General features: G+C 34.6%; 1 protein-coding gene across 2 annotated transcripts in view; it reads left to right on the forward strand.

The window, feature by feature from the left end:
* GLRA3 (glycine receptor alpha 3) overlaps positions 1-14,231 on the forward strand; it is a 176,094-nt gene that overhangs the window by 98,549 nt on the left and 63,314 nt on the right. For both annotated transcript variants that reach the window (XM_030919270.1, XM_030919278.1), the window contains exon 4: positions 1,695-1,918. In XM_030919270.1, coding sequence (XP_030775130.1) covers positions 1,695-1,918 — 224 coding nt within the window. The remainder of the gene's footprint in view (positions 1-1,694; positions 1,919-14,231) is intronic.

A 14,231-nucleotide genomic window follows, 5' to 3' on the forward strand; every position in this document is an offset into this window, starting at 1 on the left:
TCAGTCTTCTCCTACCTATAAAGCAGAGAGAGACTGATTTGGTCAATCACTGATTCCTTTAGTGGTATTGAGGGCACACACTGGAGAATGGCGAAGGAAACAAGAACTAGCCACCAACCATGGAGCTGTGCTTCCTGGTGCCCTGGACTACAGGCTAAGAGAAGATGACCTGTTCTAGGCTGGTAGACGTTTGTTCACATATCCCCATTTACAGGTTCTGTAGATCCTTGTGGCAGGTGAGATTTCCACAATATCATTAGCTTTCTGGTAAAAAGTTGAAGTGAACTCTGCTCCACTGTCACTTTGGAAGATACCTGGGGCAGCTAGCAAGCAGAAAAAATATTTTCTGGTATGTAACCTTAGTTGCAGTTAGAAGATAGTCTCAGAGCATAAATATTGATCAAGGTGATGTACAGATGAGTAACATTCAGTACAAACTCTGACTTCGACCTACCGATAACATAAGCAACCTACCTGCTCTGATATCATTAAAGCATTCGTTGTGATTGCCTGGTTACTACATTCTGATGTCTCATAATTTGGTATTCAAGAAATAGAAAAATAGATGAAAACTGACTTTCAGTTCTTATGAGTATCTTCAGCCTTAGCTATTTTGCATGCAGATGCAGTGGTCTTCAAATGTTTGCTTTGATCATGCTTACAATGAGATCTATATTTATTTTATTGGCTCATTTCAAAAATCTAGAAAAAAGTATTTATAAAGACATATGCGGTACTTATTTTCATATACTGTGTATGTACAAACACTACACATATACTCAGCTGTCAACATTTGTCATTCTACACATTGCTCCAAAATTGTGAGCAAGAATTTGGTTGAAATCATTGACTCCTTTTAAAATTAACTATGAAAGATCTAATTAGGAAATCTCATTAGCCAAATTTTCTTGAAGTGTTATTGACAATAATTGTCCTTTATTATTCTTTCATTATTCTAAAATCAGCTTTATTTTTCTTAAATTACTTATTTCATAGAACTTACATGCTATGTTAAACATGAGAAAATGTGCTTTCATTGTGAAGAAGCGTATATGGTCATGGTAACACAGAGAGCTTTTAAGACAAGTTCACTAAACATATTCTGGATGTTATTGGATATCTACTAAAAGAAATTATTCTAAAAATAAATGCAAAGATGAAAATGTCTTTCTCTAAGTGTCTAATCGCATTCCAGCATTTTATTCTGACAAAGCAGGAAAGTAAAATTGGACTGGAACAACAAATTTTAAACATGATAAATTGTGGTCTTTTCTTTGGAGGCATATAGGTCACTGAAGGCATATGACCAAAACCTCAGAACTAGGATGACTCTTCTAGGTGGTAATCAGTGAGGATCCTGGGGGATGGAAGTACACAAGAATGTCACTGATTCCTGTTATAATTCAGAAAAACCCAAAGAACAGTACACAAGATCCAAAACTCTTTTTTATAAGACTTTATTATTTAGAGGAGTTTTAGGTTGACAGCAAAATTAAGAAGAAGGTACAGAGATTTCCATCCTCCCTCTGTCCCAACACTTGTATAGCCTCCTCAATTAACTATACAACCCATCCCCAAGAAGGATACATTTTCTACGGTTGATGGGCCTGCATTGGCACCACATTGACACTATGGGTTCTAAACTTTTTAAAGCAGGGTTTTCTTTCTTTCTTTCTTTTGTTCTTTTATCATAGGATTACAGAGTGAATATCTTTCTTCGTCAGAAATGGAATGATCCCCGCCTTGCGTACAGTGAGTATCCTGACGACTCTTTAGACCTCGACCCCTCCATGTTGGACTCCATTTGGAAACCCGATTTGTTCTTTGCCAATGAAAAGGGTGCCAACTTTCATGAAGTCACTACAGACAACAAACTGCTAAGAATTTTCAAAAATGGAAATGTTCTTTATTCAATAAGGTGAGTCGTAGACTTAAATTGCCGATTTCAGTGAAATAGAATATCATGTTTTGTTGGTTGGTTGGTTGGTTTGGTGACAGTTTTGAAATTTTTGAGCAAGTGCTATCATTGTTGCACTTCAGTTTCTCTAATATACCCTTTCCCAAATATGTCTGATCAACAGTAACAGACCCAAGTCCCAGATTCAGGAACTATATAAATAATTCTTGGAAATCCACTTTTTAAACAAACGGTCCTGGTGATTCTTAGTATCAGCCAGGTTGTCAGGAATCTTAAAGGCAAAGTGAAAGGCATCAGAATCATACATTGTGATAATATTTTTATGTATATGTGTCTTCTGCAAATCTGTATACGTTAAGAAATGTTTAGGTTTGCTCATCTGAGATCCATTTTACATAGATTATTTTTCTGGTACATGTTTTGTTAAAATATCCTTGAGCTTCTCTGGTCATTCTTTTGCATTTTTGCCTTAGCGGTTCAATTTTCTCCTTTCTAACATGCTGCAAAGTGGTGATTTGTTGATAAACTTTGAACAAGGCAGGAAAGAAAACAATCACTATATTATGTGAAAGTGGATGACAAAACCTTTATCATGATCCCTAGAAAAGATCTTATTTACATTTATGTTCCTCATTATTGACTTATCAAGAGAGCATATAGCATTTAAAAAATAATATCAATATTGAATAATAATTAATACCAAACCATAAACACTAATAAAAAAAATTTGACAGTTGAACTCTAGGATACATCTAACTTCAGCAGTTCATTAAATATGAAAGAAATTTAGAGTCAGTAAATAGCTACTTACAGGATATACTTGATGATTTTTGTCACATCTGAAAAAAATCTTCTAAAATGAAGTGATTATTTTAAAAATTTCCATAATTGTTTTTCTAATTTTGTTCAATTGTGAAGAACAGGACATAAGAACAGAATTCATGTTATGCTTCTTAGGAGAGGGAGAATATGTTATACTTCTAGCAAGAGCCAAATATTTAAATACTTTTATCTCCAGTAACATGTTTTAAAAGGCATCAAGGTAGGCTTAATATTGAGGTCTTAGGCTTAAAATTTAATTCATTCTATTTTATCTCTCTCTTATCTTCTCTTTTGTAAACTTTTCTTCTCATCAGGAATGGGGGCATTTGATTTGGAGTTCATATACCCAATATCAGGGATAAAATAGCAGGATTCTAAAATGTAATCTTAACAGCTTACTGATTTTGAAAATTTTCTTCTGCAAAGTGGTTTTATAAATAATGCTTTACTCCATGTCTACTCTTCATCTCTGCATCCCAATGTACTATGTCTGCTTTTCACATTTACCTATTTCATGTGAACAGATTTCTTTTCCATACATTTATTGATTTGATTTCTAAAAGTGACAGGGTGACATCACTCTATTGTGAATAGATCCTTTCATCAGAATTCTGAAAAACAACTAATATATAGTAATATAATCTTGAGTGATTAACTGCTGCATATGACACAAGGGAAGATTTCAGGTTCCACCACAAATAAGCCCTATATTTTCATATGAATGAATAAATTAATGGTGAATTCCAGGTCTATGCAAGAAAATATTGCACCTTTTAAAAAAATTACCAAAAATCTCCCCCCTCCCTCACCCCACTGCTAGATAGATATCAAAAGATAGTAAGAATCTCACTTCTAGGAAGATGAAACAGACATACTTTTTTCTATTCTACTTGCTAAGTACAACTAAAAACCCTGGACACAGTATGTATAACAAACTTAAGGAGATGCCCAGTGCTGGACATAAGCACAGGCTGAGTAAGGACCTTGGAACCTGAGAAACAATGTGGAGGTGAATTCCCAGGATTTTCCTTTTGCTTCATATACCCTAGACTTGAAGATGAAGAAACTGGCAACATGGTAATATCAGCGGGTACAGACAAAAAACAAAGTCCCAACAAAAGCCAAATTTCTCTAGCAAATCTAACATTCTCTAGAGGTTAGGAAAGGGGAAGCCTAGCAAGACAGAAAAGCTTTAGACAACTGCTCTACTCCAGCCCAACACCGCAGGAAGAAATGCAACCCCACTTAAGACAGCCAAGCCCAAATGGAGAGCCCAGACTTCCAGTCTTACGAGCTGGTATTGAGATACCATCACACCTAACTCAAGATGGTGTCAGGAAAGCACAAACAATGAACTGGATTTTCATGCCCCACCATCCTATAGTGAGCCTCATACCTCACAGTACCAGGAAGACCACACAGAGAGCCAGGAATTCTACCCTTTCCCTGCAGAAACAAGGCATATCCTCCCTCCCTGCTGGGGTGGTTTTAGAGAAGACTTAGAGGACAGTCAATATTTTCAACATCACTTAGCAGTTATGAGGCCACTCCCACCATAGTGTCAGTGGACATCATGCTTACAGGTGGGACATCCAGCAATAAGGAGAAGCCTGTCCCCTCACAGGCCTGTATAGAGAGTGATTAGGAAACAGACACAACATAGCACCTTCTCTTGACAAAGCAGAGTAATGTCAGAGAAAACCAAAAAAATTTAAATAAGAGCCAGGCGCTAATAAAATAATATTTGTATATCTAGGCTTCAACCAAGAAACATTCATCATACAAAGAACCAGAAATCAGACAAAGAACCATAAATGTTCAATAATTATGGGAAAAGACAATCAACTGATGGCAACATCAAAATGGCAAAGATGAGGCCAGGAGTGTTGGCTCACACCCTGTAATCCCAGCACTTTGGGAGGCTGAGGCAGGCAGATCGCTTGAGCCCAAGAGTTTGAGACCAGCCCAGGCAACATGATAAAACCCTGTCTCTACAAAAAAAAAAAAAAAAAAAAAAAAAAAAAAAAAAAAAAAAAATTAGCTGGGCAAGGTGACATCCACCTGTGTTCCAAGCGACTAGAAAAACTAACAGTGGGAGGATCTCTTGAGCCTAAGAGGCAGAGGTTGCAGTGAGTCCAGATTGCACCACTGCACTCGAGCCTGGGTAACAGAGCACGTCTCTATCTCAAAGGAAAAGACAAAAATGTTAGGTATCTGGCAAAGACTTTAAAGTAGCCATGATAAATTTGCTTCAGTGAGCAATTACACATATGCTTGAAACAAATGAGAAATTAGAAAGCCTCAGCAAAGAAATAGAAGCTATAAAGTGAAACCAAATCAAAATTTTAGACCTAAAAATACAGTAATTGAAATGAAAACTCAGTGTATGGGTGGAACAACAAAAAAATGGAGAAGATAGAAAAGAGAATCAGTGAATCATAAAACAGAACAACAAAAATTACTCAATGTGAGCAACAGAGAATGAATAGATTGGTGGTGGGTCCTGGGAAATAGCCTCAGTGATCTGTGAGATTACAACAAATGATCTAACATTCATGTCATCAGAGTGTCAGATAGAGGGGGGAAAGGGTATGAAGCTTAAAAAACTAGAGAAAATAATGGCTGAAATGTTAATAAATTTTGCAAATGGCATGAGACTACAGATTCAAGAAGTTGAATTCCCAAACATGATAAATCCAAAGATGTCCGTATGAAGACACATAATCCATAAACTTCTGAAAACTAAATACAAATCCTGAAAGCATCCAGAAATCAATATTGTCTTATGAAGGCAAAACAATTAGAATGAGAGTAGATTTTTTTAGATGTCATTGAAGCCCGAAAGAAGCTACAAATATTTTTTTAGGTGCTGAAAGGAAGGAACTCTCATCTGAGAATCTTGTACCCAGGAAGATATCCTTTGGGAATAAAGGGGAAATCAAAACATTATTGGATAAAGGAAAACAGAGAATTAATCACAAGTGAATCTACCTGGAAATTATGGCCAAAGAAGCTTTCTGAAAAAAAGAAAATGATAAAAGAAGGAGCATATGAATATCAAGAAGGAAAAAAGGACACAGGAAGCAAAAATATGAGTGAATACAATAGACTTTCCTACTCATTTTGAGTTTCCTAAATTATATTTGACAATTCTAGCAAAAATTATAAGACAGATGTAAGGGGAAAATGAAAGAAACAAATGAGTAAACATTTTTTATAAATGCATTGACAGAAGTTAACAAGACCGGGAAGATCTCAAGTTGTCTAATATCCTTTCTGTGGTCACATGACTTGACGTTAACTGGGAAGATGATTTGTCAAGATACATAAAAATATGAAACTCATTTATCCTTCAATTCAGCATTTCTGTTTCTAGGAATCTAAATTACATACGTATGTGTAGATAAGATACCTTTACAAAGAGACCCACTGAAACACTGAAATAGCAACAAAAATGGCCTTTATATGTTCACTATTAAGAACATGACTGAACACAGTGATAACCCCATATTATGAAATAACTTTCAGGAGATAGACTTGAATGTAAGCCTACATGATATATTTCAGTTCAAGAAAAATGTTTTGTATATTTTTATTTAAGGCATACACACACACACACACACACAAATACATATATGCATAACTATGTATGTAAAAATATACATACATATAAATCTATACAAGAAGTTTACACGAACCCCAAACAATTTGGGAATGAATAGGAATAGTGGAATTTGGGCAGGAATAAAGGGGAACTGTACATTTTGCTATATGCAATTTTATGTTGTTTGAATTTTTCATAACAAGTTATGTATTACTTATGAATTAAATACATATATTTTAAATTATAAAGTCTCTGAGCATGAGGTCATGATTCTTCACTCTTCTGTGCTGTGGGTTCATGAATGTTATCAGGGGACCCATGACAGGGTATAAGTCAAATAAGTTTCATTCCTTCCTGCTAAGTTAAAAACTATTTTTGCAAAAGGTGTCATTTTATTTTTAATTATATTTTGAAGTACTGTTTCACTTCAGACAGATTTGGGGTCGCATAGGTTGCAAAAATACATCACCAGGTAGCATGGAATAGTCACTTTGCAAAGATAGAATGTCTAGATTATTTATTGAAGTTGTGTGTGTTTGTATGTAACGTATCTTACAAGATTATCAATATTTATTTGTTTATTTTGAGTCTTATTGGAGTTGGACAATGTCAACATAACGAACATACTACTGAGCTTTTAGTATTTCCCTGATCATTGAGCAAACTACAATATAAAAGCTAGACTACTTTTTGTGTGAGGGTCTTCTTGCTAACAATATGACATCAAAGCCGAACGTGCTTAACTCTGTCCATCCTAAAAATTTGTCAAATAGGATAGATCTTGTTATTAAGAAGATTTCAAGATGATAGTTGTACTAAAACCCTTAACTGTGCCAATTCAAATGAATTATGTTAAAAAATACTAAATTATTGTATTGAAAAGTTAAATAATTTAAATACAATTAATGAGAACTTGCTACTATGTCCCTTGGAAATGTTCAAGTATTTTCTGTCTTAAAGTATTGGAATAAAACTGGAATTATGTCTCTTATAAATGACATCATCCATTATGAATTGCTCACATTTCTTCTAATATTTTGAAGAAAGGTATGAAATAATTTAGAAATGCATCTTTTGTCTTTCAGTATGAATTCAAATGAAACAGATGGTTTCTCAGCTCCTAGTTTTTGTTTGCTATATCCTGGCTCGCACAATCAAAGAAAAAATTCATTTTTTCTGAGTTGTTTTTGGAAATCTCACAGGACTTTGAAATCTTTAAATGCTTCAAATCTTCAGTTTCTTTGTTAACAAAAATTGTGCTAGAAAAAGAAAAAATCTTGTTGAATTTACAAATGGAGCATCTGTGATGTTTCATGAGAGATCTGGCTTTCCTGCTTTTTTTAAAGAAAGAAGCAGCAGGTCCTTGCAAAGACGACTAATTGAACTTCCACATTTATCTGTATTTCCTCTGAAACCCCATTAAAACAAGGAAATAAACGGAATAAAGAATAAAAGTGTCATTAACACACAGGAGGATGAAAGTATTGGGGAAAAAACAGCAACAGATGAGTGATAACATATTTTGGAAACTTAAAAATGAATGCAGTTGTGAAAACTGACTTAAACAGAGATAGTGGAAACCTAAGTCAATGTTGGGGAATTCAAAAGGGAGAGAATAATTAATATTTTCAAATTTTTAGGAATGTAAGGCACCTGGGACTTCAGAAAGTAGAGGCCAGAAGAGATCTAAAAGGAGTATAATTTATTTAAGCTTTGTAGGAAAAGTGGACCCTCTCTTCCTGATTTCCTTCCCATGCACTCAGGTTAGAGACTGGCCTTTTTACATTTTGAACTCAGAAGGGAGCAAGAGGTCAGAAGATGCTGGAGAGGCACTTTCAAGAGCTTTAGGCATAGGGGTTCCAGGCACAACTGGTACCTGTCATGAGGCATCATACCAAGAAAATCGGAATGACAGGACCCCTTGCTGGCCCTAAAATGCTGAAAGGCAAACTTAAACTTTTTCCACTGAGCAGTAGACAAGAATACAGATGATAGATATAGATAGATATAGAGATAGATTATACATGTAGATACAGGTATAGATAATATGGTGGTCCAGAGGTTCTCCAAATGCCAGAATCTATAGATCTTTTCTCTTAGGCAAGTTAGTTTCCATATATATATAATATATAATATATGATACATATATAAATATAATATTAATATATAATATATATAATACATATATTTTATATATACACATATGTACATATATACACTCACATGTATTTTTCATATACATATATGTATATATACACACACACATATATATACACACATTGTTTTTTCCTGTTGTATGACATTTATATCTGTCTTAGATATATAGATATATATGTATCTGGAAAACTAACTTGCCTAAGAGAAAAGATCTACATTCTGGCACTTGGAGAATCTCTGAGCAGCCACATTACTATCCTACAGTTAAGACCATTACTCAATGAGCCATCTGCTACTAACTGAGCTCCAGGTAGTTTTTAGTGCCTCATTCTTAAATATATTTAAAATTTTATGAAATATATAACATAATTATTACCTATATTTGTGTGTTTATATATGTGTGTATATATATGTTATATATAACAAAAAGTTATAAAACAACTATAATAAACTAGCAAGCTTAATCATGAACAAGAATTATACATCTATAACATGTAAACACTGAATATTAATTTAACCACAAATGTTTATATAATTCATGAATGTCACTTAAAAGTTCACACAGCTCTCACTTTGGGAGGCTGAGGCGGGAAGATCACGAGGTCAGGAGATGGAGACCATCCTGGCCAACACGGTGAAACCCCATCTCTACTAAAAATACAAAAATTAACTGGACATGTTGGCACATGCCTGTAATCCCAGCTACTCGGGAGACTGAGGCAGGAGAATCGCTTGAACAAGGGAGGCAGAGGTTGCAGTGAACCAAGATCACACCACTGCACTCCAGCCTGATGACAGAGCAAGACTCCATCTCAAAAAAAAAAAAAAAAAAAAAAAAGTTCACACAATTCTATAAAACATATGAAAAACAGTTGTACTTTTGCCCTGCCCATCCTTACCCCCAGTTCTGGCTTGTCAGAGAAGTAACCTTTGTTTAGCTATTTGTCTACCACTCACATTCACATACTTAAGTTGCTGTAATATCATGCTTGAATTTTAAAATATTTGAAATTGTCTATTAATTCTCATAAAGGAAAAACAAGAGTTGATTTCCCTGATATGATACTCCATGTACATTTAACTTTCTACCACTGACTTTGGGAACCCACTACTTTTATAGCAAGCTGTAAGCAAGCCTTCTCTTTGTCCAAGTGGAAGATATTCTCATCTCTCCAAATTATCAGCTGCATAAACAACCCTGGAAAATGGCTCAGATAAAAGAATGATCAGAGCTTTGTGGTCTTGGTATACAAGCTAGAGGAGTTATAGGAGCACAAGAGGATCAAGGAGAAACATATCTCCCAGCCCAGATCGAGGGTCTGCTATTGACTAGCTGTGATTTGGGTTAAGTCTCTTTACTTCTAAAAGGCTCATTTCTTCTTAGATACATGGCAGTGGCAATACTAATTACCTTGAGCCTGAAATAATGTATTAAAATACATTAAATAAAGCACCCAGCATAGTGCCAGATATACAATAGTCACTAAAGTTATTATTTTTACCTTTTAAGAAAAGTATACATTCTGTTTTTTTCCAGAATCCATAAACCAATACCATATGGACTCTCAAGTTAACATGTCTCAGTCTCAATTTTTTCACTTGTAAAATGAAAATGGTAATATCTTTACCACAGAAAAATGGAATCACATCATAGGCAGTTAAATATGATATACTTTCTTACTTTACTAATATTACTAACAAACCCAAATTTTCTACTCATAGTACAGAAGCATTCTTGCATTAAAAATCAAATCATGGGAAGAAAATGTATGTTAAAGATGCTATGCACAGCAACTTGACAAAGATCATGATATAATTTTAATTTTTATTTAAGCTAAATAGAGTAACTGTGAAATTTGTGAAAATAACTAAAGTTTACTTGTATGATAATAGGTATTTTTTGACATTGACAGCCATTAATTTTTAAATAAGAAAGCAAACTTTTTTTGACAGTTGCTTTTTTAAGTGCTATTTATTCAAGGGAAATCAATTTACAATGCTATAAAATAAATGTCATCAGAAGAATTTGGCATACATGTAATTATGTATGTTTTTCTGAAGTGGTCCATAGCTTCATAAAGAAACCATCAACAATACTGTGATTGCTTTGGTGATGGATTGTTGAGTTAATGATGGTCTCTACGATCCGATGACAATTAAACTCCAGAAGTAGGTTACAGAAGCTGATTCTAATCTCCCTTCTAGTGCTCCAGCAATCTAATCTCTCCTAAGAGTGATTTACTCCTTACAAAATCATTCATAATGATATACCAAATCATTCAAATATATCAAATTGCTGGGGATACCCTTATATTTTCTATAGTTTAACTACATTTCTCTGATTTCTTTTGGAAGAACTATTTATGCAGGTTTTTATAAAAATTATTTATACATGTTTTACTTTAAATTTAATAACTGATATGTGCATGCAATGTATAATTTCTTATATTATAAGAAATACAAAATTTAAGATGTCATATTAATTACAGAACTCATTTTAATGAAAATGCTTCAATGCTTTTGAGAGGCAGTATACTTAAAGGTTAAAAGCACGAAATCTAGAACTAGAACCCCAGGGCTGCAAATTCAGCTGTAACAATTTTTGCTGTGTAAATGTCAGGTGAGTTACTTAACCTCTATGTTTCCTCATCTTTAAAACAGGGTAATATCATTTACCTATTCTTGGAAATTTGTAGTGCCGAGTAAATGAGTTAACATTTATAAAGTGCTTAAAATACTGTCTACTGCACAGTAAACATTGTCTAATAGATATGTTATCTAATATGATATTACAGATAATATAGATTAAAACTGATTAAATTGCTAATTGAGTTCATTGTTTTTATGACACTAAACAGAAACATTAGGATCTAATAAAAATACTCATTTATATACAAAGTCTGTAATAGAGTCAGCAAACATTTTTTAATTCAACTAGTGGTTGAGATAGACACATTAAACAATGCTTGTTCAAAAATGTGCAATAATTGAATTTTAATGAGGTCAATTGTTTGTCACAGATTATTATCAGCTTTTTAAACATTACTGTTTCACAAAGTACTAATGTTAAAAGTCTTTCCCAAGACTTCTTAAAGGAAAAGAAGAAACACCATATCCTGTTACGTATCTTGTCTCAGAAAGAGAACTTAGTGTCCCTCTTACACAAGTAAACATTCATTGCCAAAACAGTAGAATGTGATTAATTGCCTCTTGATTTAGTTTTCTTTTGATGTGGTCAAGACATATCTTTATACATAGTGTTTTGATAAAGAAATTCAGTATCATACCCACCAAGTTGACACATGTTTTTCAATATGCTGTGAAAGGAGCAATTGTGTTGTACCTTAAACAAAAAGAAAGAAAAGTCGATGAATAGATTTTTTTCAGGATATGATTTATGACAGAAGTCCTACAAGCTGTGTTTTTCTTTGCCAAATAATTCCTTTCAAGTGCTATTTTTTTAGAATTATGTAATGTCTCTTTTTTTATGCCAGAAGAATAGCCAGGATATGAATTTGACATCACATGCATGGTGAGAGCGTGGAAAAGATTCTGAGAATGCTATTTACTTCCAAACAAAAGGTCACAGAATTAATTTTGCAAGTCAGCGTTTGAAACTGGCTGTCTGAGAGCCTTGGATATATGGAAAATTAATGTGTGTACCTTCAAAATGTATGTGTGCATACACTTCTAATAAGCCCTTTCACAAGGCAAAGAACATTGTGTCTACCTAATTTTACAATTGCCTTTTTAAGAGAGAACTTTGTAAATTTACACAATCATACTTAACCTAGCTGGGCCAGGAGAAAAATCCCTTTTGAATATTGAACTCTATGAATTATTCTAGTGTGTTATGGACTCTGACTCGAATGAATTAGCAGGTTATCCTCCTAAGACTCTTAAAAATTCAGCAGCTTCACTGTCTGTCCATTTATGTGTCCCAAATTATGTTAATTGAAACTAGCTCACCAAGCATAATCTCTATAGAATATACATCATTCTAACTTTATGTCTATGGTCTACATAAAAGTGTCAGCTTGAAGAATGTGGTTGTATTTAGTAGACCTGCGGGCTGTTTTTTGTTAAAGCTTAAACAGTTCTTTTTTCTTCCTTTCTTCTTTCTTTTTCCGTCCTTCCTCCTTCTTCTTTCTTTCCTCCCTCCTTTCTTTCTTTTTTCTTCTTTCTTTCTTTTTCTTTCTTTCTCTCTCTCCCTCCCTCCCTCCTTCCCTTCCTCCCTTCCTTCCTTTTCCTTCCTCCCTTCCTTCCTGCCTGCCTTCCTTTCCTTTTTTTTTTTTGTTAAGAGACAAGGTCTTGCTCTGTCACCCCGGCTAGAGTTCAGCAGTGTGATCCTAGCTCACTGCAGCCTCAACCTCCTGGGCTCAAGTCATACTCTTGCCTCAGCTTCCTGAGTAGCCAGGATTGCAGGTGCACATGCCACACCTGGCTAATTTAAAATATATATATATTTTTGTAGAGATGGAGTATTTTTATGTTGCCCAGGATGATCTCAAACTACTGGGTTCAAGCAAACCTCCTGTCTTAGCCTCCCAAAGCTCTGGAATTACAGGCGTAAGACACCACACCTGGCTAAATAGTTCTTAATATGTAATTTAATTTAGTCATCTTTGTGCCCACACTATAGAATTTGGGGGATGAGTAAATGAAGGGGTCTAGGAGTGGTTGAATATACTAATAATCACTAATAACCACTGTTTGTTGAGTGTTTGCTATGGCTTAAGCACTTGTCTAAGCACTTATGTGTGTTAACTCATGTACTGCTCATAGCAACTCTCTGGAGTACGTACTATTGTTATCTTCGTTTTAAAGATGAGAAAACTGCAAAATAGGGGATTTGAAGTAATCTGCCTAGGGTCAGGAAGTTTAAGTAAACTAATCCACCTAGGGTGCTCATGAATACAATGAATTTCAATGGGAATATTCTCAATACAAGAGGCTTGCTGAAGAGTTCTCAGAAAAGAACTTCATTTGAACAAACTTGAGTGGTTCCCACCAGCTCTTTCTCAGGTCTAGGAACTACAAAAACTACCCTGAAGAGATCGGGGTAGAATGCTTTTCCAGCAAAAAGTATTCAAAGGTGATGAATTTTCTGGAATATCAACATACTAATTCTCTCTGGAAGTTGGAGGAGAGCCTTTCCAACGAGCAGAATACTGGTATACAGCATCTAGGTTATCCTTCATGTGAAGCCAAATCAGAAGTTTATTTGATGAGCATAGAATCAGATCATGAATATTCTAAAGGGCTATTTCCTGACCCTAATGATTCCCTTATCCCACACCAGGGAACGTGAGGCTGAACTTTTTAAGTCCTCCAGATTCACTTTGCTAAATACACTGCTGGATGTTCACTGACAACGTCAGGGTCGTTAGAATGATAACTGAAAGTTACATATGATTGCTCCTCTCCACGCTGCTTTTCCACGTTTAGAACTCCAGTGCCTCTCGAGTATTGCATGTGATTTGCAAGAAAAGATATCTTTTGACGTTTGGCATTAATTTTATAGGATCCAGTCTCAAATTTCTCTTTGGAGGGTGTTGTCTTGGAATACAGACATTTTCTAGACATCCACAGCCCTTCTACCTGAACAAATAAACGCATAGATATATAAATATGACAGAATGTTTATATTTAGGTTGGTGCAAAAGTAATTGCTGTATTGCCAGCACTTTTCATGGCAAAACCCATGATTACTTTTGCACCAACCTAAGA

This window comes from Rhinopithecus roxellana, chromosome 2 (genome assembly GCF_007565055.1).
Source record: "Rhinopithecus roxellana isolate Shanxi Qingling chromosome 2, ASM756505v1, whole genome shotgun sequence".
Lineage (NCBI taxonomy): Eukaryota > Metazoa > Chordata > Mammalia > Primates > Cercopithecidae > Rhinopithecus > Rhinopithecus roxellana.